This window comes from Lates calcarifer, linkage group LG23, assembly GCF_001640805.2.
Source record: "Lates calcarifer isolate ASB-BC8 linkage group LG23, TLL_Latcal_v3, whole genome shotgun sequence".
Taxonomy (NCBI): domain Eukaryota; kingdom Metazoa; phylum Chordata; class Actinopteri; family Centropomidae; genus Lates; species Lates calcarifer.
This window is the reverse complement of record NC_066855.1, coordinates 10,398,396-10,426,300: the sequence shown is the minus strand read 5'-3', so window position 1 is coordinate 10,426,300 and position 27,905 is coordinate 10,398,396. Positions and strand designations below refer to the sequence as shown.

The 27,905-nt window shown below is 42.1% G+C and overlaps 1 protein-coding gene and 1 long non-coding RNA gene across 2 annotated transcripts in view; one reads left to right on the top strand and one right to left on the bottom strand.

The window, feature by feature from the left end:
- Positions 1 to 255: 255 nt before the first annotated feature.
- Positions 256 to 27,905, top strand: part of LOC108898715 (dynamin-binding protein-like) — a 44,116-nt gene continuing 16,466 nt past the window's right edge. Inside the window, 6 exon segments of the mRNA XM_018698714.2 lie at positions 256 to 591; positions 12,010 to 12,164; positions 13,329 to 13,451; positions 15,776 to 17,046; positions 17,048 to 17,296; positions 17,298 to 18,018. Coding sequence (XP_018554230.1) covers positions 12,020 to 12,164; positions 13,329 to 13,451; positions 15,776 to 17,046; positions 17,048 to 17,296; positions 17,298 to 18,018 — 2,509 coding nt within the window. The 5' untranslated portion in view covers positions 256 to 591; positions 12,010 to 12,019.
- On the bottom strand, positions 4,597 to 7,906 carry LOC108898724 (uncharacterized). The gene is made up of 3 exons (XR_007809165.1): positions 7,479 to 7,906; positions 7,073 to 7,154; positions 4,597 to 6,978 (listed from the first exon to the last, which is right to left on the bottom strand). It is a non-coding gene; the product is annotated as an uncharacterized LOC108898724 (long non-coding RNA).

The following is a 27,905-nucleotide window of genomic DNA, read 5'->3' as shown; positions in this document are numbered from 1 at the left end:
GTTACCCTGCACCACTGGATGTTGGGGTAGTGACTCATAATGTGGTTTTGCTCTATTGATAAATAACAGTGTGAAAGTAGGGCACACGATTTAACTTGATATTAAGCTATAATTAAATTACTCACGCTGTCCCGTGCTGCTCAGTTCAGGACCAACTTTCTTTTCTTTTCAGTCAGGCAGCAGCCGGGCCAGCCACGGGTCACTTTGGAAAAAGTGGGTGGCGTTGTTGTGTGTAGGCATGGAGAGGCGCTGAGCGATTCGGCTGCGCCTGTTTCTAATGTGATGACAGCTGATTCTACCGAGACGGAGCCGGGACGTGCCGTGTCACTTTCTACTGACAACAATGTTTTCTTGATTTTCACGCCGAAACAAATAACAGCAGCAGTTCTTCCCCGGAGGATAATGGCTGTGTGCACAGCTCCGGAGCTGAGAGAAGTGTAGCTGCTGTAAAGTTGTGTCGAAGAGAGAAAAAGCAGCTCCGCCACCGCCACAACTACCACATCACCAGGCTGAGAGAAGTTGGATATCTTGTCTGACTGGATCTAACGGCACGAGACCACATTTTCCACAGGACGTTCAGCCAATTTATCGGTAAGAAAAGAACAAAAACAAAAAAACAGAAAAACGCGCGCACTTTTGACTTTTGATCCTTCTACGTTTCCAGACCAAGTAGAAAAACGCATCCTGAGTTGAGGGCTGCGCAGACAGTTTGTAATAACACGTGAATACACGCTTTTACATCTACAACCATAACATTAGCTTCTCCCAGGCGGACCAGAGAGTAACAACGCTGTATTTTCCTCTATTTTGCATGTATGAAGAGCTTTGTACTGTTATATCCAGGGGCTGACAGTCTCTGGGGCGTACTTTGGTCGTGATTTATCCTCTACACAGACCTCAGAGCAGCCAGCCCCAGTGAGAACACACAGCCATCAGCCTTACTGACTAATGACGTGAGCTGAATGAGTGATGGCAGTGGACACAAGTGCTGCAGACCAAATGATCCCTCTGCTGTTTGTCTGTCTGTCTGTCACCTGTGGCCGCTGCTGCCAGTTGTTCCATCATGTGAGGGACACACACAGACACACACTGAGCTGAGGGAATATTCTGGTCACACACACTTAACTCTGGTGGTCTGGTCACAAGCACTTCGATGTTCTCTGCTCTGTCTGTGATTCTGTGCAGTTCTATTCTAGTCTGTTCTATTCTGTTCTGCTCTATTGAATTCTGTTCTAATCAGTCCTGTGCAGTTCCATTCTGTTATGTTCTTTTGAATTCTGATCTGTTCCATTCTGTTCCGTTTTATTTCATTATGCCCCAGTTCTGTTCTCTTCCATTCCATTCTGGTCTGTTCTGTTCCATTTCATTCTATTCTGCTCTGCTCTGTCCTGTTCCATGCTGCTGTTCTTTTGATTTCTGTTCTATTTGATTCTGTTCTGTTCTATTCCATAACATTCTGTTCAGCTCCACCTAATTCTCATCTGTTCCATTCTTTTCTATTCTCTATTCTCTTACATTCTGTTCTCTTCTTTGTTGTATTCTATTCTATTCTATTCATTGATTCAGAAATCATAAATCATAAAATTCTAATATAACCAGAAAGTTTTCCTGCTCATTAGTTTGCAGCATTGCCCACACAGGCCTAGTACATGTAGTGATAATGAACCAGAATCTGGGCAGACAGATTCACATAATATCATGGCATATGTCTTTATACCTTACACCCTTACATTTAATAAATGTACAAATATTCTCCTATGTTGTATGAAATTGTTTGTTCATTCCATATTCATTCACTCCTCCTATAGGACATGTAGACCTTCAAGCTCTGACAGGACTCTCTAGGGGTTTTTTAGTGATGCTGTTGACTCAGCCTCTGGGCCCAAAAAGTCTGAAGCTTAATAACATCCACATTTGTCACTTGAACTGAGTCAGCCATCCAGATTTAGTGGAGCAGGCTTGAAGTGTGCTGTAAGTTGTATACACACACCTGTAGTCTGGGCCAGACAGCCACAAATGATTGTACAGTATGGCTCTTTTAACTCATGGTATTTATGTCATTAAAGGGAATAGATAAATTATAGCCATAATTATTTCAGGAGATGTCACAAATGCAAAGCTTGCTGTCAAAAGAGCAAAAGCTAAATATGACACTCCCATTATTTATCTATTCAGGAAGCATTTATCTTTGTACTGTATGTTGTTGAGACAGGTCATGTTTGTTGTATTTACACAATACAATATGTGTCTGTACAGCTCAGTCATCAAGCTTTGGTTTGTCCTTTAAATTATGAAACACAAAACGGCAACAGAACCTGCTGCTTGAATCTCTCAGCACACACCAGTTTGTCATCATCTCTTCCACATGTGCATGTTCATAAACAAAGGAAGTGAGCGTTTTGTTTCAGTTTAGACCTTTTCACAATTTGTATGATAGAGTGGAAAAATTAGATGCAAATATATGTAAATATATGTGTGTGTGTGTGTGTGTGTGTGTCGTGCAGACAACATAGAGAGAACTGCCAAACATATAAAGTTGTGGCTTTTAACTAAGTCATTCCTGTGTCACTTCTTTCACATTTCATTTCCTTCAAACCGTTCACTCACTGCAGTCAGGATATCAGTATTTTTACTCCACTATCATCAGTTTTGTCTCTGCTCCTCTGCTGCAGTGTCAGTGTTACGAGTTACTTTATTAGGGCTTTGGCACCAACACACACCATGAAGGCTTTTCTATTTTCCTTTGCCTGCAGGGATCCAACCACTGATCTTTATCTGTAAATTAAAAAGACTTGCTCCTTCTTGTGTGAGAGGACTGTACATGAAAGTATACTCCTTCATCTTAGTCATACCTGGCGAGCTATCTAGTCAGAAAGCTGCTGTTTCAGAGCATTAATCAAGTGTCAGTATCTTTTTTCTCTTCTGTTGTCCTGTTTTTTTTTTTGTTTAGTGCCTAGTCAGGATTTTGGATGCATATATAAGCATCCCACACGTTGAATTATTAAATGTTGGCAACAGGGTCCTGTATCAGTCACTTGGTGACAAAGAAACCTGAGAAGTTTGTGTCCATTTGCATGTATCACACAAACACTACACAGTAGCTGTTCCAGTAAATCCAATGAAGCATATAATTTGTGTATTGCAACAGCAACATAGATTATCACTGTGATATGACTGTGGCCAGGCAGAGGCTGCACTAACAGCTGCAGAACAGAGTGTAAGCAGAGAAAAAAACTGCAATAATAAAAATAACCTGATGATGCATGAGAAAGGAGGAGAGTTCCATATTTCATTCTATTATGTAATGTGCCGTCACTGCAGAGAGAAGAAAAATGGCTCAGATGTCAAAATGTGACAACATTCCTTACGTTCTTTTCTGGCTGCACAGTATTAGTTAACTTGGCTGAAGAGGCAGGAGAATTAATTTGATTTGAATTGCATGTGAAAAGAGGGAGGATGAGTTCAGTGCTGGTATGAATAGAGGCTACACAGAAAAGAGTGAGATGTGCACGTGAATCAAGGAAGTTACCCTCCTACGCTGTGAGATTGATGATCAGATGATGATGATAAGATCTCCTCAGCTGACACAGTGACTTTGCATCTCATACATAAGCAGAATCTGTAATTGTGGAAAAAAAATGTGCAACAGCACTTTTTATCACATGTTTGCAAGAAAACTAAACAAGAAAGCACTCCATCAAGATTCAATAATCAGCACAGTTAGCTGTTACTGTGTCTGAAACCTGTCGACCCCCAACTTTCTGTCCTTGAAGTTAAGGGGGCAATCTCTGTATCACACCCACTTCACACAGTAGTTTTATCGTCCCATAAAACCTTAATGACAGTAACATTTACAGTGTGAAGCGTCTCTGTTGACTGTCTCTCTGTAGTACCCTAAATAAGCTTTATTTAATCATGCACCACTAGGTCTGAAACTGAGAGCAGTCATTTTTCTTACATATTTTCTTCTCAAGTATGTGACTATTGATGCAGCAGGCAGTGCAGTAGTTTGGGTAGTTTTGCTGAATTCCCGTGGGCCTTGTATTACAGTCCTCTGTCTAGTTCATTCCAGGCCAGTCCCAGTAAGAGTTTTCCCAAGAGTTGATTCACAAACATGTCAGCAGCACTATCAAGTCCAGTTAGGAAAACTCATCAGAGCAGGCTAGGTTCTGCCATCTTGGCAGTCTGTTGTTAATGTCCCCAGTTCACCCTGAATTGCCTCAAAGTTTGGGAAGAAGATGTGAGAATATTGCGTTTGGGTGGATTTTTCCAACACATATTTACTCCCCATGAATTGATCATGTTTCTGCAGGCATGTCGTGATGTGATTCCAAGGGAGAGATCAGTTATGTAACAGCTCATATGCAAACTATTAGGGCTCAGCCATATTTTAAGGGTGCGGCATATCCTAGGGCACCTCTGGGGTCCTCTCAGGGAAAACCCTCCGCCGTCCAAACAGATCTGTGTATCCGTGACAACGCAGCCTCGGCCCTCTGAGCACAGACACCCGAGCTCTTCTCCTCACTTGTGGAAATGTTTATGCAAAGGGGCAGTTCCGCCCAGCGTCTGTATACTTGTGTGTGTCATACAAGCCATTGATATTCAACACATACAGGATTGGGAAAGGAACGGAGAGAGAAATAAAGGGAGTGACGCGACTCATGGAAATGAAAGAAAAAGAAGTCAGGATGAAGTGGAGTCTGAAAAATAGCCGCATTCTCCGGAGGAATGTTCGCATGCTCGATAAACTGCAGAGATGCTGGAGAGCAAAGTGAATGAAAATGTGAAGACGGAGGTGGAATTAAATCAATGGATGGGCCAGGAAGAGTGTTTCCAGTCTTTTACAAGGACCAACCCAGGGTTTTCCCCTACATTCAGCAGCAACACTTAAAATTTTCCTGTAACTCTCTCCTCTGCTACAAACATTTATTGTATTCGCTCCATCATTCAGCCAATATAAAAAAAGCCACAAAGCAAGAACGACATCCCCAAAATTACACCCAATCATCAATAGAAACACATGTTGTTCTATCTGAACTAAGGTTTTTGTCCAGAGGAGATAAAGACAAGACAGGACTGGCTGCAGAAATTCAAAGGAGTGGAAGGTTTGAAACATCATAGACGGGCTTGTCTTGCCCTGACTCAGTTAATTGTCAACCAGGAAAAAAAAAGAGGAAAGTAATAGCTGCTTTGTACCACAAGTCACGTCTTGGCTAACCACAGATTATTTTATAGGGCTAGTGTAGTGTATTTATCACACCCTTCCCAATGTGCCATATGTTTCACCTGGGGCCAGCAGGAAAGTGATAGATGTCTCATTGTGAGTTTAATTCTGATTGTCTGCAGAGTCAGAGTTGACGTCTACAAACTGATATGTCATCCCAACCATAGAGCTCAGCATTTTGTTTTTTAAATACAAAGAACAGTCCTTCCTGTTTCTCATGTAAGCAATTTGAATGCGTATTGATGTGAGAAAATAGGCTTTGTTTCACCTACAGCTATAGATTGTATTGAAAATGCAGAGCTGGCATTTTAGTGTACAGTATGTCTGGATGCTTTTGCGGCCATCTCTCTCACTGTGTGTTTACCGCTCGCATGTTTGAGTGGAGCAGACAACTTCGCCAAATATTTCAACAGAGTTTGGCATCTTTAGGCTTTTGACTCAGCTCGCCAGATGTGATTCTTTTCATCCAGCTGGCCGAGGCCACGTAGAGCTGCCTCATCTGCCTGAAATGCGCTTTAAAACCACACTGCTCTCCTCACTGTCCTGCCTTTTACTTGTTGTTCAGAGCAATGATATTAGAGTACATTACTGTGTCTTCATTTTCAAGGTTTTTTTGGAAGATTGCTTTTATAAAGTAGATAATAGATTAGATGACATGCAACAAAGGCAGTGCATTTAAACCCAGAGCATCACATGCTGTGTGGACAAGAGTTGAAAGCACTAGTCCTTTAAATCAGTTAGTCGACTGACAGGAACTTTATTTGATAAATAATTATCTGTCTGTTTTTAAGCCAAAATGCCAGTTTCCTATTCCCAGTTTTTCAGTTCTGAGGATTTGGTACTTTTCTTTGTTTTATTTCATAGTAAGTGAAATTCTTTGGACTGTTGGTTGAACAAAATTAGCAATTTTTTAAAGGTATTTTAAAGACAGACATTCTGTAGACCAAACATATAGAGAAAATAATTGATAATGAAAATTCAGTCCTAGTGTGGATTAGGCCACTCATCCAGCAGAAAGCTGTAAACTAAGTGATTTCATATGGATTTTATGTGTCTACTGTTTGACAAATTATTTACAGTGGCAGAGTATAAAGTTTTATGTTGGTTGAGATCTCAGCCATTTTAGCAAGTTGTGATATTTATTTATTACTGTTGTAGTTCATTACATATTGTTTAGAAGAAAAATAAAATACATAATTCATATCTAAATTAGTTATGTCATCATGCCACAGGGGTCTGTGAGGCTCTCTATAAACACATGATTAGAAAACCACATGACTTGTGTTGACAACTGTCAGCGAGTCAGAGCCCCCCACCCCACCGCCCACCATCACATGTGCTGAAACACTAGACAGTCAAAAGGAAAGCGACAGATGTCCCACAGGGTTTTAATATCCAGAAGCGTCCGCTGGGCCGTCCACCTGCTCTGGATGATGTTGTTTTTCGAGGTGAAAACGCTTTTCAGTGGACTCAGCATTCTGCACGGGAGGACTACGCCACTGCACAGTAAACAACCCCGTATCAAAAGACATCAGCTGTCATCCAGCCCACTCCAGAGGATTCTGCCAGTCTGTCTGTGTGTGTATGTGTGTGTGTGTGTGTGTGTGTGTGTATTGACATCCATGCACAGAGGCACGTGCCAGTCTGCCATCTGAATAGGTTGAATGGCAAAAGGTTTGTGCATCTGTGCGAGCCCGGTCCTGGCAGGCGGACACATAATGAGGCAGCGGCTTCATTGTTGGCATCAGATGACCCTGTTCAATAAAAGATAACAGGCAGTCAGCAGATCCCACTTCCTCCGCTCTGCACTCACACCAACACAGTGTTTCAGCACCCACCCTAATGTACCTGCACAGGCAGGAAAAACTTGAGATGCCTCGCAGCAGCGGCAGAGCTGGACCAGTTACCACAGTTATGCTGTTATGTAGGGCTGAAAGATTAAAGGACAGTGTCAGGTTGCAATTTTTCATAGCGATTTTACACTTCCAAGAATTCCCTGTGAATTAAGCCACATGTGTGATTTTTGGTCTGTATAGTGTTCTAAAAATATGATTGTGTCAAGCATTATCACCATCTTATCTCTACATACGTAAAATAATACAGAAACTTCTTGAGTAGTTTTTAAACCACTCAGGGAAAATTATAGAATATAGAACAAATAAACAGTTTATTTACTTAGTACTCATTTATCTATTTATCTATCTATGCAATGTAAGCTCAGCTCTATAAAACAGATTTTCCTCCGCATACATACCTCTGTTTAAACAGCATCTTACGCTGATCAGTTACGTTGGAAACACACACAAATGCACATGCACAGATAGTTTAGTAAAGAGCGATGATGGTTCCATGACCACGTCTCAGGTCGGACAGTTGCCACTTTGTCCTGTTGTCAGCTGTGAGACGTGTGTGAGTATATACAGTGTGTGTGTATGTGCGTGTGTGTGTCAGCTGTTGACTTTAGCTGTCTGTCGTAATCCTGTTACTTTCTCCGGGACGGTGCCAAGTGGAACACACTAGGCCCAGTCACACTGTCCCATTCACCCTCTCTCCTTAAAAAATGATCAACCAAACCACTGTTGCTGCATCGTTTCATTTAGTGTTTTCTAAACAGTGTTCAGGAGCTAATTTAAATTCAGTGTAATAAAAGCTACAAGTTAAGATATGTGATAAATGTAACACTTTTGCAATATAATCTTGTTGCACCTTCAGTATCACTAGCAGTTTGTATGAGTATACTCAGTCTTGATCAGAGTCCCCTTGTTTATCAGGATCTCATAGATCATAATAGAAGAGACACACCTGAAGACTTTAGTGTGTGAAATGCCCTTTGTACTTTTCCAAGGCATGGTGGGTAAACAGTTAACGCTTAGTTGTCCATGTCATTGGTGAACTCTAAATGACTTAAATCTGTGGAGGTTTAGTCTTTCAATATGCACACTGGTGCTTGTTAGTGTGTATTCTTTAAGGTAATTACTGTCTGTTGGTGGTGGGATGTTAATCTGGTACAATACCATCTTAGTTATGCCTCCTCTGGGCACGCCTGCTACTCCTGACGTGACCTTGTTTTTCCCTCTCTTTTTTTTTTTCCAAATCCAAACAAAACGGTCCTCTGCTGGTGCTGTAATGAGTCAGAATTAGCCACTGACAAACTCAAACATGACACATGTGAAGCACAATGTGCTTTTACAAAGAAAGGAAGAGGAAAGGACTTGTTTAAGTATTTTTTTTGATAAATTCTGACAATATGAAGCTGGTGTTAGTGTTTTAGTATTTGGGGCAGAGTGTAGAGATCCAGCAGCATCATAACTGTGCTGGGAGTGTGTTCACATTTTGCATTTGAAAGTACATTTGAAAAGGGATAGTGGCTGACAAGATGTAGAATGAACAAGAATTAGCTGGTTAGAAACTGAAACTAACGACTCTTGCCCTCACTTAAATAGACTTAAATAAATAGAGCTGGGCTTTACAGTGATATTATCATAATAGTGAGACATTAAACTATATATCACCTGTGAGTTTTGTAATGTAATATCAATTGAAAGCTTCACATTTTTTGTTTTGGTCCTAAAGGAAGGTGTGCAGCTAAACGGAGCATTGCATGTGTTTTAAGTGCATAGTAGTACAAGCATAGTTATTTTAAACTTTAACACAGTAACCATTTATAATGTTACTTATGTGACACTTAATAATTAATAATTTTGGTGTTTAGCACTGCATTCAGTGGAAGCACAATAATTTATAGTTATTACTTATGAAGGGAAAGGAATTTACTGCATCATACTAGAGATATTAGCTTTTTATGTGTGTAAAATTGTATTGTACAAACTATATTTAAGTGCTGTATGTGGTCACAGTGTCACAGGAAAACTCAGCAGTGCTGCCATGTTGTCATCAGCTGGAGCAAGGTGTAAAAGTCACCGTGCACGGGGGGCCACTGACACACTGACAGACCCATAAATATACCAGTAAGGAGCTTGTCTGGCTGGATGCAAGATCTGAGGATTAACTTCAGGAAATCTGCAGCAGTGCACTGGCTCAGTGTAGGTACTGGCTGCTGCAGCCAGGTGAGAGAGGTTTGGTTTTCTGGTTGTTGGCTGTAAGCTCAGCTGTGATGGTTGGAGGCTGGACTTTTACTGTGTTGCCACGAAGGAAGAGGAGGGGAACTATCACTTATACTAAGAGATGCTGAAATATTTCTCACATCAACAGCAATAATGAGCTTAGTTTCTGTTTACGTTGGATAACCGTGCAATTTCTGAGAAATTTAACAACACTGTCATCCAGTAGACGTCACTTGTGGTTTCATTCGCTTGCACTGAACCTAAAAACAGAGACACACACTGTCAGTGCCACTGCACAGTGAACTGCAAGTATACACTGATTTTCACTTGAATTTTCAAAACAGCATATTTGTTTGTTTCAAGTTGGTCTGTGATTAACACAAAGCTTTGTAAAGCCCAGCTGTACACCACAAGTGATATTTTTAAAATGCAAATGCGAGTTAAAGACTTGAGAGTAAATGGTTTAATTTGTGGTTTGTTTCGGCTATAAATGTCTCTATGTGCAGTATGAGACTCTCTGTCATGCTCTTTCAAATTTGTGCCACAACATTTTCATTTTGGCAGAGCCCTCCCTCAGTGTATAAGGTTACAGAGTAAGACATTCTGTGTCTGACGTGACACCAGTTTGCATCAAGTCAGATTCTTTCCAAATTCACACAAATTGGTTTTGTGTTTGTGTGAGTGCCCTTCTTTTTATTTGTGACTGAAAAGGACAACACTGTCTTGTTCTGTGTTTTATCCACTCTCTTCACTTGTCTTTTGCGCCAGGAGTGAGATGAGTTATCTCAGTTCACTTTTAGCATGTCTGAACGTCTATCTAAACCATCGTTCTTCTGAAATTTTAGTTTACATTCACTCAGACACAACAGGTCAGGTGTGAGTTTCTGGGTAGATCATTATCATACGCTGTTTCATGGAAACCATCAAATATGGGTGATATGTGTTCACCTGTCTGCGTGTCAGGACATGTTCAATTCACCATGGTGTCTCACAGGTAGATATTTGAACCGGGGATAAGCAGAAAGATGAGTGCTGCTTCATGTCATTCACACTGCCCTGAGAAACAACATTAGAGGCCCAGAAAGTCTGCCTGTTTTCTCAGAATGATAGTTTTAATGAACCTAGGAAATTCTGCCAAAGTTTGACCTGTTTTTCTTATTTCACATGAGCCTTTTTTTGCATTGAAATGAAAATGAACAAGTGAACAAAGTGTCTTGTCCACTGCATAAATGGACAGACAGCCTGTTTGTGCTGTTTTCTCTAGCCTCTCATTGGACACCTCCCTCTGGCTTGCATTCGTTAATGCCTTGGCTTGGGTTTCATTGTGGCTTTAACACTGTGTGGTGTTGAGTTCACAAACCGACCACACACACAACAGTGAGCACCAACTGTTGTGTTGAGCAAAACACTGTTACTTAACCTTCACCGAAAAGTGCTCAGACACTCTTTCTTTCTTCTGTTAATGCTGGTCATCTGTCCCCTCTATCTACCTCCACTTCCACGTCCAGGACAACCTGAGCCGTGTCTCTCCCCAGAGACCGTGGCAGTGAACTGGGCCGGAGTCCTGTTCTTCTCCCTCCCCTTGGCTCCGTGTGCCCGCTTAACAGAGGCCCCATTGAGAGCGGCAAACTACAGCCCTCTTCTCTCGTTTCCCGTCTCTTCCAACGTGTCCATCCCCACCTGTGGTTAGTCTGTCTCCAGATAATGATACACGAGGGCTGCTGAAATACTTATTAAATGCAATTTTTGTGTTGTTTTGCGTGTGTTTGCTCATTTTCGCTGATAATTGAAGTAGTCAGCTACGGAGCGCTAATTTAAATAACTTTCAAAAGTGTTATGCGCCTTAAAGTGATGAACGCAGTTGGGCCTTTTTTTTTTCCAAACCTAAGCATTCCTCTCACATGTGTGATTAAATTTTGATTATATTGTATGTAACTATAAATACAGACTCATCCAGTGTCAGATGTGGATGCACGGAAAAACACAGTTCCCATCCAGTCAGACTTTTACTAGAGACTGCTAGATATCCCTCTTGGTATTTTTCATTTAGGTTGTGTATTTATTTCATTGATTCAGCTGATAAAAGAGAGGAAAACTTGTGCTTTTGCTGCAACATAAGACGTGATCTGATGATTTCATCTTAATGTCAGGACAGTGGCTGAAAAAGCTGCCACTCAAACCCTAAATGCAGGAGAGACACACACTTCACTTGCAAAACTACTTGACTATAAAATACACACTGGAAGGTACTGCCTTGCTCAGACTGCACCCAGCTGTACTTATTGTCCATCCCTAACACTTGTTAACACATGAGAAAGCAGAGAAACAGGAGAAGGATGGAGGAGTGTTGAAGAATGTCCTTCAGCCTTCTTAAGTACAGCTCGCTCTTTTGCCTTTCTTGTTCTTTTCTCTCTTCTTTCTATTGCAGGTTTCTCACGCTCTCACTTCCCCTTTCATTCGGTGATGTTTCTCGAAAGCTTGCCCTCTCTCTCTGAGGCATTTGTTGATTTTGTATGGTGAGGATTTTGAATGGCACCAGTGTGCCTTATTTAGAAACTGAGACACATTGCCCCACGGGAAAGGCTCTGTCTTGAATTTTTCTAATTAAAGTTCTGTACTTTTATATTCTGGTCCCCATTCTGTGTGTGCTTCTTCATGAATCAAGATAAAATATTGTCTTATAATCTCTCTGTGTGTTTCTCTCTCACTCTGCCTCTGCAGGTTATGAGTAATGGAAGCAGGGTCGGTGGTGCGTGCCGTGTTTGAGTTTCTCCCCAGCGTCTCTGAGGAGCTGCCACTCTTCACCGGTGATGTCATTGAGGTGCTCAGTGTTGTGGACGAGTTCTGGTTGCTTGGTAACAAAGATGGTGTCACAGGTATGACGTCAGGGGATCATTATTGTGTGCGTGTCATTGGTCTTTCACACAAATCTGCTTTAAAGCCTGATTAATTCAATTTTCTTGAGATCCAAACTGACAATATCTACTGAAACTGGATCTGTACAGATTCATCTCCCATGTGTCACCTCCTTTGTGATTTTGTTATACATTACACCACATGTCCATGACTGGCCTCTGCTAGAGTAAGGGAGGCAGGGTTTGAGGAGTACAGATTAAGAATGAAATGTTGCCCTTCAGCGGGTCTCGTGATTAATAATTATCAATGAAAACTAATTGGAGAACTTTTGGTTGCATTTAGGAATACAGTCCATAATGTTCAGTTGCACACTGTGCAGAGAAGTCGGTGGAAAATCCCAATTCATTCTGGGCAAGATGTGAACCTGAAGTGTGCATCATTGTTCCTTTGCTTCCTCTGCCCTTCAAGGGTCAAAGTCCAAGAAATCCACTCAGTTTTTCCAAGAGTCAAACATCACTTAGGATGATAAAGGGGAATCCCTCAGAAAGGAAGTACAGAGGGGAAGTGGCTTGTTCGGCCACTCCTGGAAAACACAGATGATCTCGATTCATGTATGACGTGACTTCCCTGGAAAGATGAAACTGTCTTTGTAACAGGGTAAAACGTTGACATACTGTACATCTACTAGAGTGAAATTCAAAGAAATGCACATACTGTTTACAGCAGGGGCCTTTTCTAAGTACACTTAATACTGAAAACCAGTGCATCTGTTTACACACATTTTCAGACAGATGATGAAGAGTAAACTAAAACAGTTGGCATCTGAAAAGCATGGAATTTAATGTATCTGTGCACATTTATAAAACTTACATCTGCACTAACTTCCTGTCTAAATACTGATTCCAATACATGGACACAGGGTTTTACTGATATCTACTCATACCTGCTGTATTTGTAAGATATTATCTTTAAGTTATCAAATTAGGATCAGGATATGACATCAACAAAGGAATGTATATGTCTTTAAGTGAATATACAGTAATTAAATACAGGACATTCTGAAGAGGAAGAATTGAGGAAGTTTTGCAATTTTCTTGCAATTTTCTTGAGGAAACAGAAGTAGGTGTTCTTCATTGCATCCACTGATGCCATTCACCGTTTTTCATTTTATGTCTCATCCTCAGGTCAATTCCCCAGCACGTTTGTGGAAGAGATTACCATTCCCAGCACCAAGCCTGGAGACCGACTCTACGTATGCGTCAGTGATTTCAGCTCAGCGGAGCCGGGCAACCTGTCTCTGAAGAGAGGTATGGACATGCTGCAGTCATTCAGATGTGATGTGAATCAGTCCCATTCTTTGGCTTTGAACAGTTCAGTCACTATTTACAGTCTAAAAGATGAAGATTTCTTTTTTTATCAGAGCATGTATGGGCTCTGTTATATTTTTAAATAGATGCTTTGCACAGGATACCTGCTGTTACTCGATGTAACACAAGCCTAGCACTGTGTTTTAATAGCAATGTTGGTAACTAATGGAGCATGTTCTCTCACTCAGCTTAACGCTACTTGTTGATGTCACTGTGCTCAGGTAAATTGTTTGTCTTGTGTTGTAGTTGTGTTGTGTTGTACCTTGTGACCTGATCTTAACCGTTGCCTCGTCTCCACTGCCACAAACCACAACCACCCAACTTTTGAGGTGAATGTTACCAGTTTGGGAAAGTCACAGCATTTAGTTTTAATAGTAATAGTTATATATTAGCCTTGATTGGATTGATCATAGTAAGTGGAGACAAGGCATACAGCATGTTCTTCTTTCCTCCCCTTTCCGCCCGCAGTTTAAGAATATGTGGATGTTATTTACATGATCAAATAAACTATTCTAACATAAAGCAAGAAAAACATTAACTAATGGTCAAACATGTGATGGTGCTGCTATAAAGTCTGGTGGAGCTTCTCTAGAAAACTGATTAGGAAAGAAGGTAAAGGTCACTGTGCACCCAGAGGGGAGTGATCCCATGATACAGAAGTAAAATTTGAACAGACCCTACATTACTGTAGTTTTTATAACACAACTTCAGGAACAGATACATGTTTACATCAGAGGTTGTATGATTTGGTTTCCAGTTAACTGTTAACATAACAATAATTTTAAAAGGATTTTTTTTTCATAAACATTTTATGTCAGAAGCTTACTCTTTAGTGTCACTGGAGTTTCTGTCATGGGTTTAGAAATTGAATAATCTTATTTAGATGCATCTGCATCAGCATTCTGGAGATGAAATAGCAAATATGGATTAAACTTCTTAAAACCTAAAAAAAAAAAAGTATAATATACACGTGAAAATTCTCAATCATAGTAAATCTTTAATTGTCAAATAAACTAATTAATTATTAAATAGTAATCATTTTTATTTAGTAATCGTCCTCAAGTCCACACCATCTGTGTGGTCTGGTGTGGATATAAATAACTAAATTCTTGTCAATCCCACATGGGGCATATTCAGTGTTGAGGCAACAATTCACCAGAAATGCACATTGATGACACAATAAATGCCCAACACACAAGGTTCATTACCAAAACTCCCCACTAGATGTCCCCAGATGCCAATGCCATGTCTACAGCTGACTTACTGTTCATATGACATGATCACATTAGTTGTTGTGTGTTTTTTTCCCCTGTTTTTTATTCAACAGAACTCTCAGGCATATAACACTGATTTTTGTAGCAATACTTCACATTGGTAAAACTTTTTATTGTTTTCTTTTAATGTCATTAGGAGTGCTAATAATAATTGTAGTCATAGTTGTGATTAAAGTATTATGAAAAGCCATATTTGAATTATGCATTAAAAGTTGCTTTTAACAAAATAAACAGCTTATTTTAATTTAGCAGAACACTGCTGGTTGTGTTATCATGTTAACATGTTAAGAACACAATGGGAAGTTCAGTGGAATGACTTAATAATTCCCCCAGTGTACTTTTAATATACATACATAATTCTCATCTTATTTTTGATTTAAACCATGGCCTGAATTTACTCAATAACAACATACCGGTATACTACTTTTTTGTATTGTCGTAAATAAGTAACATTTCCTGGATCATAGGAAACATAGGAAACTGTCGTTACTGGCCATCTGAGAGCTGAAATGTTCATTTCCAGTATGATTTTCCGTGGTCGTATTGGCAGTGTTCCAGTTTTGGTCCCAGACACAATGGGAGGTGGAGCCACGGGTCTTTGGAATGTGACCTCCATGACTTCTGGCTGACCAGTCAACATTCCTATAATCCCTGATTCTCTAGATACATTAGCAGCAGTGCTGACCATAGTTAAGTTAGTAGAAATGCAATAATAATGGTAATCTGGAGTAACCTAAATGTCTTTGTAGTGTGACCAAAGCTACCTGATTTCAGGAAAAATTGTAAAGTGATTTCAATTCAGTTATGTCCAGCTTGGCTCTGCTCAGGTAAGTATTTATTCCAGCAGAGTAGAATGTGCCTTAAAAACAAAACAAATCAACTATCACGCTCTCTGCCAAGCATAAGCACAGACTCGTGGCTTGTTCTTTAGAGAATCAAAAGAATATAAACATGAACATTAAATGCAGCCTTTATTCTATGTCTTTCTAGGTGATGTGGTAGTCGGAGAGGCAGGGGGGTCCATGAACCTCGGGGAAACATGGCAACGTGGCTGTAATGCCTGGGGCATCCGTGGCCTTTTCCCCACATCATGTGTGAAGGAGCTGAACCTTTCAGGTCGCTCCAGGCAGCTGTCTGAACGCTCAGCCCAGGCTCAAGCTTCAGAGCTCCCACCTTATGCCCTAGGCCAGGCCCGGGCCCTTATGAACCTCCATGCGCAGCTTAACGAGGAGCTGGACTTCCGTGAGGGGGACCTGATCATCATCACAGGCCTGCCTGAGCCGGGCTGGTTCCAGGGAGAGCTGGAGGGCCGCAGGGGAATCTTCCCAGAGGGCTTTGTGGAGCTCTTAGGTCCCCTTCGCTCTCCTCAGGAGCCCACAGACTGCCAGTATCTGAACACTGACCTTCAGCAGTTCAGCTATGAGGACAATTACGATGCAGGAGAGGGCACTGAGGAGGAGGGTGTGGAAGAAGGGGAGGTTTTTCTGAGAGAGGAAGAGGAGCAGAAGGAGGATGAAGTACATGAAGAAGAGGAGGAGGAGGGCGGTGTCTATGGAGTGGCACTGTACGAGTTTCGGGCCATGGAGCCCGGTGAGTTGGACTTTGATGTGGGAGATCGTATACGTCTTATAAGCACTTTGGAAGATGGTTGGCTGGAGGGGGAGCTGAGAGGGCAGCGTGGTATTTTTCCTCATCGTTTTGTCAAGATAGAGGGCGACGGGCAGAAAACCTCAGAGGAAACAAGTGTTGCTGAGCCAGAAGAAGACAAGGGGAACAGCTGCACCTCTGATTACAATGGGTCAGAGAATGATCCTGAGTGGAGGACGTACGAGGATCATACAGTGTGGGACCTGGATTACTTCGAGAGGACTGAGGAGCAGAGGTTTCAAAATGAAAACAAAGGCACTGGGACTCAAACTAACAACAGAACACAGAGAGAAGGAGGCAACAGGCCTGACTCTCAACCACATAGACCTGTCGCCCCGTCACAAAGACGGCCCGAGAGACCCAAATCAACTCCTCCAGCAAGACCCAGACTCCCGCCTCGGCCTAGCCTGCCTGCACGTAGCCACAGGCACCATAGCCCATCTTCTGGTGCACATCGGTCTAAGTATACGAATGGTAACACTCGACCATTACAGCCCAGGCTAACTCACAGCCTAACCCTCCCCAGCACTCAGCATGGTTGGTCTAAAGACAGCAGATACTACCAGAGGCCACCAGCGGACGGTGCCACCACTAACAGCAGAAGTGCCAGTCTCAGGCCAGGCATTGATTAACCTCGTTGAAGGCCACAAACAGAAGAAGCTAACTCGCCATGCTAGCATCAGTGATGCTGATATGATGATGGGCAGCGCTGAGACACGGACACATTCCCAGCAGACAACGCGTGGCTCCAACGGGATAATGCCAACATCCATCACCTTAGATGCCCTGGCAACCTCGGCCAGTGACTTGGAGGCCAAGCTAACCCAGCAGCTTTTTGAGTTTGAGAAAAGCTTGACCACCTCAGTATAGCGATACAAACGTGAGCTCTGGTGCCTCAAGGGACATGTCATCTGTAAGTGACCTGAGTCAGCAGTCCCATATCTCACGACACTTTTCTATTCTGGACTACAGTGATGAAAGTGATATAATCCGAGGCTCCTCGCATTCTCCTGTGTCCCACCTCTTGCAGTCAAACTCTGCTTCCTCCTCGCTGGAGAGGCGCAGGACCCTCCGTCCTCCCCCTCCTCGTCCCAGAGCCCTTCGTCCCCCAGCTCCAGCTCCATACAAACCGGCCCGCCCGGCTCCACGCCCCCCTCCGCGCTGCCCGAGACAAAACACCGCTCCTCCAACCAGCAACCCCCCAACGAGCAACCCCATCTTCTACACCCCTGACGAACCAGCTGTCAACCTTCTCGACCAAATAGCGGAAGGCCAGGGCGAGTTCGGCGACCTCGCGGCCGCCCAGGAGCACGAGATCCGGTGCCAGCTGGAGGCAGAGAAAGAGCTGGAGAGGGAGATGGAGCTGGAGAGTCAGAGACAGAGGGAAGAGGAGGAGAGGTACCAGCTGTTGCTACGGTTACAAGAGGTGGAGCACGACATGGAGGCATACGCGCACACAGCAGAGGAACTCAGGGCCATGCTGGAGGAGGAGGAAGAGGAGACGGCCCGCATGCAAGCCATGGAGAATCTGGAGTTCTGCAACTACACGCTGGAGACGCTAGCCCTGGAGCAGCAACAGCTACAAGGTAAGACTGCTGGAGAGTGGGTTGGAGTGGGAAAAGTGATTTTTTGAACATTTCATGCCTTTATTAGATAGAACAGTAATAAGATGACAGGAAATTAAAAGGAGAGAGAGATGGGGGATAACATTAAAGAAAGGTTCCAAATTTAAGCCAGGGGACTTTGCTTTAAACCCTTAGGCCTCAAAGGCACTTGGGAGTTTTGTATGTCTTTAGGTGGAGGAAAAAATGTGCGGTTCAGATAAAGAAATCCATGATAAAACTAAAGGATATTGGAGACAAGGTGGGTTGGATGTATCACCGTTTTTTCCCATAGTAAGTTCCTGATTGTAAGCTCACAAGGATTTCCCAAAATGGAGATGTGGCCAACACAAGACTTTTATGACTTTTAAATTATGCTGAAATTTCATAGTCACACCTTTTAAAATTCAGGTAATAGATGTGTGGCTAGCAGAATGGGTTAAATGTACCTGGATGCAATGCAAAACAGTGAACAAATAAAGCAGAGTTTATCGCTTCTAAGGCCCTGCTGCCTGCAGGTCAGTTCCATTCGCTGAAGACAAAATGTAATATTACAGGAATCTAACAATGAGACATCAGTACTTACCAGATTTCCTCTTTGACTTGTCTATGATTCCTCTGCCACACTCACACACAAACACTATTTATTTAAATTCCCCAGTAGATTATGCAAACATGACTTCCTTGTTACTGTCCACAATGGTCAGCAGAGGGAGGATTGTGTATTTAAATTAAGAGGTTATCATAACGGTGTGTGTGTGTGTGTGTGTGTTTGTTTGGCTATTGGACAATTTGGCTTATTTTCTGTACAATGATAACTTAGAAATGTAAGCAAATGTGGCAGAATTAGTGGGTGGAGTGAAAGACAGTTCTGATGCCAGTTTTGTGAGATATTTGAAAAAAAAAGAGAGATTCTGTTTGAGTTTAATTAAGTTTAGAGGTGTTGTTAACAGCTTTTACATCTCATCTAGTCTGACTGATTAATGAATACCAAAACAACCCAAAAATTCATGTTTTAAATGGTAAAGCATTATGCAAGCATTAAAATATCAAATTAAGTGAAGTATTCTACCTCTAAATAAGTTGCACAATACCAACACCTGTTATAAAACTGCTATTGAATGTGAGGATTCAGTTGCAGGTGTCCTTTATCAAAAGTATTGCAGGTATTGCATTTTTTTAAAAACTAATTACATCTTCATCAGTGGCTCCACATGTCAGGAATAAATTAGGCTGATGCAGTAATTACAAACGTATTACATTTTTCCCCAACACACGTGTATATTTGAAATTTCTTGAACCACAGACATCAGACAAAAAGCTAATTGGCTTGGTTTTGTTTTTGCCGTCTCATACTATCTGGGTGCTCAGTGCTGTCTTTGGCAGCCCAACACTTTTTCACATAGGTACGAGGTGCATTCCTGCACATAGTGAGAGGGTAAGCAATGCACGTGGGCCTCTGTCTCTTTTTCCACTCTCTCTCTCTCTGTCTCTTTCTTAGTCTCTCTATCCAAATTTCCTCCCTCTTTCACCTTCCTCAGACTTTCCCCACTCTGCACCTTTCATCATTTCACCTCCATTACCTGTTCTTTTCCAAAGGGAGTAAGGACGCTGAACCTACCGGGTGTGGGGGTTTGGGGATTCAGTCTTGGGGGGACGGACAGATTATGTCCCACTTTAGAGCGGGACCCAAAATGTGGTTGTGGCGAGCTGTGACATGGCCTGTGGCACACCTCTCCACACTGTTTGGACTGGCTCAGGAGGCCAGGTCCAACAGAGCGACAGGTAGGCTCGAACTCAACATGGTGTTTATCAGGTTGTCAGACTGTTATGCTGTTTGACAGTCAGTGTTGTGTGTTGTTGTTTTTTAACATCTGTCTTAAAAGCTGCAGTTCTTACTTGTTACTGAGTCACTGTTGGTAGTTTAGTGCCTTGCTCAAAGGCATTGAAAGCAGTTGTTGAGCATGTATATCCCATATGGATTGAACTTCTTCATGAAAGAGGCAGAGTGGAGATATGAATGTGCTGTAAATGATTCTGCAGTTTTTATGACTGTTGATTATTGGAAGCTTGGTAATAAAAATAAACAACTAATCAGATATGTGTTTCCACTGTAGTCAGCATAACTTTAATGTCTTTGGTTTGTCATGCTGATATAGGAAATTATTTATCAGAACTCACCATTGTAATTAATTAACTGGATTTAATTTGCAGGATGGGCCAAAAACACGAAGTAGTAGACACTAATAACAGGTTATTTTATCCAAAAACATCTTCTTGTTCTTCTTTAATTATTTCACTCACTCTTACTTTATTTATTGATCCTGGATCAATAAGCTGCTCATTTCCTGTCTGTACTTGCTACTTGTCAACTTTCTGACAGCAGAGCTCACTGTTTCTCTCTGTTACATACCCACACCCACATGTACAAATGTCCTCATTCATAGGCTGCTTTGTAATGTTAATGTCTCTCGTTTTACACTGTAGGTTTTACATCTGTTTAATGTCTATTGAAGAGTCACTAATTAGATGTTTCTCACAGTGTTTGTTTCCTCGCTTTAAGCTCATCTCCCTAAAGTAATCTGATTAGTACAAGATGAATCCAGTGTATTTTCATTTGATACTCATTGATCATGTTTGTGATTATACCAGTAAACTATTAATGACTAAATGTCTATTTATTGTTCGAATGCATTCAAATGACTCCTGTGATGTTCACTCTCCAGTGCTTGTCAGTGGGTGAATCCTCTGATCTGTATGTCTGTCAATGAAAGGAATCAGCCTGAGGGCAGGAACAGGTTACATTGGCTACAGGTGCCTCTACAGGGTCATGCAAAAAAGCATAGTTTCCATTCACTCCTCACACTACAGGAATCCTCACACCCTCCTTCCACAGTCATAAATTCAAGTTGTTTTTCTGTCCTGTTACATGTGGAAATAGATGAAGATAGTGCCATGATTGGTTGTTGAGATTTAGCACCTGAAAGGAAAAATCAGCCAAGAACACACCCATTGCAATATGTTTGATGTGGTAATTATGAGCACATTAGTTGGAAACAAAAGCTTTTAGCAGGAAATGTTAGGATGATGTTAAGTGTCGCTCTCTTTTCTCTTTAATGCTTCGCTCATACAAAGGTGTGTGCATATCAAGCATACTTTCAGGTTCTTTGTTCGCAAAAAACATGTTTGTCATCCTATTGCTATGCTGCGTCCGCACACACACACACACACTCTCTCAGAAGTGACTGTTTTTCCGTGCTTTTCCAGGGTGTGTTCCTGAGCATGACGTTTCAGAGACAATGGCAGCTTATTGTTACAAGGCAGGGAGTAACTTCAACATCGAGCTCGCCTTGCCTGCACGTCACTGTGCACAGGCCAATTCAGAATCCTCATAGAAACTTAAAGAGGTGTAATAGTAAAGCTCAAAACAGAAAGAATCAGTCTTTCATGGTACATACTCCATTTGATACCTCTAGGAAGAAGTTCATGTTGGTGCTCTGTACCTTAAAACTGTATATTGAGTATGGTATCAATGGTTTTCTTCCATTTCAGTTCAGAACAAAAATTAGAGTTTCAGGGGACAAACCTTCAGCAGAACCTGACAGAAACTGACAGACACCATAGCATGACATTAATTGGGTCATATAATATGATGAAGCCTCTGTTGAGGTATAAAACATGCATGGTGGTAGTGGTCATAAACCTCTTTTTCTCTCACGCTAGAGCAGGTTTTTCTGTCTCCACCATCTCTTTGTGTTTCCTCTTTTTCCTCCTTAGGCTCTCTGACCTTCAGTCTCCTTTAATTCTTTGAACCCACTATTAAAACGCCTCCCTCAGCTTCCATGACACCACAGCCTGATCTGTTTAACGCTGTTTTCAGGATCTGTTTCAGCTTCAGGTTTCCCCCAATCAGCCTTATAAACTTGGGAGACTTCTAGCCTGGCAGACAGTTTGATATATGACCTTATTCCTGAACATCACACCACTTGTTCTAGATGTGCAGGATGTCGATTAAGCCCTTGACAGCTCCATTTACACAAACTAATGCAGCCAAGGAGAGGAATGTTGTATTTGACATTCCTGCAGTTGACACACGTACACAGACACACAGTTTCGGTCGTGTTCAGCTACTGAAAGCCGAGATGTTTGAACACTGATAATTAAATGGTTTTACGTAAGAGAACAATGTCTAAGTGAGATTTCTGTGCTCAGTCTTACCAATGTGAAACTCTGTCTGTGTTTTGGCGGGTGCACTGTAAAGGCGTGCATCATAACAATGTTTTACATTAATATAAAGTAACAAAGTTTTTTCTTTACAAAACAGTTTTTAAAAATCCAGATACATCCAATTCAAAGCAATTTAGCAATTTAAATGTTACATCTTACCAGAATCAAAATTGAATTGCTTTTTGAAATTACTTTTTTCCAACTTATTAAGAGTGCAAGATAAAATCATCTAGTAATATGATATTTTGTAAGGTATACACAAACTCTAAAGCTTTTTATTTAAGTAAGATTTTCTAGTTTTCTTGACCAGCAAGTCCCTAATTTTCCTTTTTTGTGTGTTTTTTAATATCTTAATATTTCCTGGTTTGTGATGAGATTTGTCTGGACTGGACTAACTTGACATTACATTAGATTGCTTGAGTTGTTGGTAAATTGACACTATCCCACATGTGTGTCTGTGTGTATCACGTGTATTTTGAGTGTATGCAAGTCCATTAAATCTGTCCCTTTAGTGCCTGCCTCTTTCATGGAGAGAAAGGGGGGGAGGGATATATTATACTCCAGCTTTATGAATAGGCCTGAGTTTTTTCTCACACTAGAAGATTGTGTCTCTTCTGAGAGTGGGGACAGTCTTCAACAATAGCTCATTGTGCACACCAGCAGCTACTTTTTCAGTAGCTGCTCTGGCCTAATCAGGTTGTGTTCTCTTAAAAATATTCTCAACACTCATTTACTTGCTCTTTACACCAAAATAAGTAGTAAATAAATAAATAAATTGATCTTTCTCTTTAACTTGTTTTCTACTTCACACACTTCCTTCTGTTAGTTATTAATCCAAAAGAAAGCTGCTTCTCCCAGAAATGTGGGGCAAAGTCAAACTTCTAAACTGAGGTCAGTTTCTTGCTCAGTTTCAGTTTACCTAAAAAGATCACAGCCTTTGGACCAGTGTTGAAAGTTATAGTTGTATACAAAGACAGGAATGAGTTTCATCTTTGCTGTTGTGACAAACACAGCCAGCGTGTGTGCAGCCAGCATGAATCACCTGTGAACACAGCAGTGAAATTGACAGGAAAGAGCAAAAACTAAGCAAACAGGATACAGGGAAGGATGGAGGATTGTTCATGGCAGTGAAAAAAAAATTGGTGCCAAAGTGAAGTGAAGTTAGATCCCATTCTCCATCAAAGAAAATCTCCAGGCACACTGTTTTCCTGCAAACAGAGGTACTAGCCAATTGAAGCAATGGGAGGGCCTACTGGGCTAATCCTCCACTCATGTGACTCCACTGAATCATTAACCCAAGGAAGCCCCGCCTTCAATAACCCCCCCCCCCTCTACGATTTGCTGAGACGGCTGTGGGGAGGGCACGATTCAGTTACACTGAGGGCTGGGAGGTGCTTGGGCCAGGCAGTCCTGCTGAGGCAGTGGAGAGTAGACAGAGAAAACAAGTGGGAGAGTTACAGACAATATGCCTGACAGGTGGAGTCTCCCATGGCGCTTTGTTATGGAATGCAGGACTTTGGAAAGAGAGAGTCAGCCACATTGAACAAGAAACTGTATCAGCTCCGGGCAGGCTGATTTAAACAGCAAGAGCCATGAAGAGCCCGGTGGTTTATGGCAATCCAGTCATGTTTGGTCCAGTGGATTGGAATTATCCAGTTGGTGCCCCTGTAAGGAGAGGGAAGAGCGTGGAGGAACTGGGAGATGCCGGCTGGGCCAGAGAGAGGGAAAGGATGGCCCATTTGCAACAGTTACAACAACTACACCAGCTGCAGCTTCAGCAGCAACAGGTTGGATATCCTGGTTATGGAGTGGTTCCTCCTGGCCAACCACAGGGTCCAATCATGATAGCAAGCCCTGGTGACCCAGTTCCAGCTCCAGGTTGCCCAATGCCGGTTCATGGCGGCATGATGGTGCCTGTAGGTGGGCCAGTGCCATCTCCAGTGCATGTGGGAGCTCCATGGCCAGTGCCACCTCCGGTGCATGTGTCAGGTCCCCCCCAGTGGGGGGACCAAGCTCAGATTAGACAGGGCAATGTCTGCCACCAACCCAGCTTGGAGTACAATGACCAACACAAGGCAGCTTTCAAAGGCCAGGACGTTTACTTCCACCCTCGGTCAGAGGATGGTCACCTAGACTTGAGGATATCTGAATGGAAAGGCAAACATTGTTTCTACCAGGGCCCAGAGGATTACAGCCCCCAGGACTACAACAGAGTGCCACAAGAAAAAGACAATAATGACTTCAGAACTCAAGAAGGGTATAGTAAATTGGATGAGGACAGAAGAAGAAGGGACGATTGGGTCAGAGAAAATGACCTTGACTCTGAACGTTATGACTACAGGAGTCACAGAGACTTGGAGGAGTATGATCACAAGGACAGATACAAGTACAGGGATCATTATGACAGGAAATACAATGAACGCTACAATGACAGAGAGCAGCAATATTATGACAGCAGGAAACACCGAAAACATGATCTCAGAGACCATGACAGTTACAACAGTGAGTATGAAGACTATCATGATCACAAAGACCCCTATGCTCACAGAGACAATTACAGGGACAGTGATCGCTACTATGACCATGATAGGGACTATTATGATTCTAAAGAGAGTCATCACTACAGAGAAAAGGAATACCACCAACGTAGAGAGGATGACCGCTATTATGATGAGCGAAAACGCAGGGACCGTTACTATGACCGCTGTGCAGAGGATCGCTATGACCGCAGAGAAAATATCAGCAAAGACAGGGATGTCTATAATCGAAGGGGTGAGGAAACTTACACTAGTAAAGAAAGGGGTCAGTATGACTCTGAACCTGATGAACGTGGTCGTTATAAGGAGAGGGACCACTATAACAGGTACAAGGATATAGGTGATGACAGGAGAGATGAGCACTACGACCACAGAAGGAGAGACAACTATAAATCAAGGGAGCACTATGAGCGAAGGGATGTGGACCACTATGATCACGCGTATGAAGACCGCTACAAATCCAGAGGAGAAGGGGAACGTTCCCATCTCAAGCCCCGAGACAGATACAGAGATTTACGTTCAATATCCATAGATTCGCGATATGAGGAATACCCTAAAAAAGATCGCAAAACCCACTGCGAGGAATGGGTCGAGCAGCAGAATCAGAAGCTGGCCCTAAGGGAGATTCACTCTTTTGAGGATCCTGTTATATACCAGCACAGTGATGAGCAGGAAAAGGGATATGAGTCAAGTGCTGGGAGCATAGGTTCAAAACGGGGTCGCAAGCCTGTTTATGTGGGCTCACTAGATCGTAACAGCTTCTACAGGAAGACAGCTCCAAGCTCCCTGCGAAAGTCCCAGTTTGCCACCACCAGGAGACAAAACCAAGGTAAACACAAGGATATTGTCATGTGAGAGAAGGTACTCCACTTGCTGTTTGCACAGCATGATGTACTTATGTTTGTGTGATCATTATAAGAGGGTGCATACTACGCTACAATTCATCAACAGTAAGATGAAGGACTCAGGTACAAGTCAACTTCACAAAGCAGATCTTGAAAAACAAAAGAGGACACATGGTTTGAAAGTGTTGTTGTCATTCCCAACCCTTGTAGATAAAGCAGGGGTGGAGGGGTTGACAGCCTCTCTTCTTATCATTGGTGACCTCCAGAGGTGCTTTTCTAATCAATGCTGGGGGCTTCAAAGTGCTGACTGGCCAGTCTCACCTCCTCAGAAAGTGTGTACTGAAACCTTTGTGTGTGTGTCACTATCACCTATCTCACAAGAAAGTGAGCTGTCAGGTATTTGTAGGCGTAAGAACCTGCAGAACAGGTTTTGTGGGTTCTTGGTTTTTGTTGCCTCTGTCATTCTCCCTGTCTGTAGGTTTTCCTGTTTGGTGCCATATTCTGCATCACTGATGCTATGTTAACACATGACTAGTCTGTTCAGTTCTAGTATGACTGGAAGGTCTGTCTCTTACTGTCTTGGTTGTTTTCTTCAGACAGGGATACACTTAAAAACTCAGTCTGTAAAGCAGCAGAATCCATGGTGACTGAGGTGGCTCTGTTTTAGTGTATTTTGTAGACAAACCATATTTCTGTTTACTGTATACATTTCAGCCTAAATCTTACAAAACCTTTATGTCACCAAGTGCTTTTTGGGGGTTGTTTTAGCCAGAGTTTGTTACTTTGTGATTGTGAAACATCTCTTACAAAAGAGTCAAGGAAAGACACAACTTATCAAACCATATAACATAGATCTGGGTATCATTAAGGTAAATAAAACTTGTGAGTGAGGCATGAATATGTTAAACCACTTTTGAAAAAAAAAAAGCCAAAGTGTACAATCTCTCATTGTCAGAGGAAGAAATTTGCTTAAATAAAATACAGTTTAAAGTCGGAAAACCTCACTGTTATAATAAAAAAAACATCTGATCAATATGATATCAATAACATATGCCTAAGAATCTGACTAAGCAGTTGATTTGACTTTTCAAAACTTGAAAAATATCTAGGTTAAATACCCTGCTTTGTTTTCACCTGTGGTCAAAAAATGGAAAGAGTTGTCTGAGGGATAACTGTGTCCATGGGGTGTTGGGCTGATTAAGGTTCACTTGTGTACACTGATAAATGGTCAAAGTCAGAAAACACAATGCAACATCAGAGTTAGTGTGTTTGTGCGTGTGTGTGTGTGTGCAAGTGTGTTTGATTGGAATCGGAAGAAGGAGAGAGCACTCCTCTGGTTCACTATATTGTGTCTGAGAGGAGGCAGGTGGCCCCACGACCCCTCCCCCATTCACCTAGAAGCACACACACACACACACACACCAGCCCCCACCACACATCCATTTTAGGAGTCCAAGTATTAATCCCTAGCGTCAGCATGGTGAGTGGATGGCGGGGGTCTGTCTGGTGCCAGGCGGTGGCCAGCACTGGCCTGACTCCTTCACGGCAGGACTAGACTGATACTCCAGTGCAGTGTGTGTGTGTGTGTGTGTGGCCCTTGGAGGCTTAATTGAGAGATGACGCCATTTTTCAAAACACACACACACACACATGCACGCTTACAGCCGCAGTGTCTTGTCATCCGTTAATCTTGTTAAACTGTTTCAGCTCGGTCAGGGGTTTGCCCCGAGTAAAGCATTTGATTGCAGGGCTAAAAACATTAGACCATCTTGTTACAGCGCTTATTGGGCTTACGCTGTGATTCAATGACACTGAGGTGATGGCAGAGGCTTTTTGAGGTGGACCTTAAGCACGTATAAGGGCCTTTGTTCTTCTTAATCCAGCATAATTAGACCTCTCTCTGGCAACAGCAGCTAGTAATCAATGTTTCAGCTGACATACATATAGCTATTACAGTGTGTGTACATAGTGTAGGTATATCCACAGAGGGCAACATGCAGTAATTGGCTAAATGTGCTTTTTGAAGGAACAGATAGTTTAACAGTTTATGTTGAACCTATTTCATGTTTAAACAAATTCAACTATAGAGCAAAAAATGAACATGTATTTTTTTTTAAATGGTTGCACTTCTAAGAACTCTCTTCTGCTGTACAGTGTTTGAGTACGTGTGAGTGTGAGTAATGTGTTGTCATCCAGCTATGATCGGGCAGCGTATGCTGTGTTGTCCTCTGTAATCCCCGAGCAGCCACTTCCATTGGTGGGC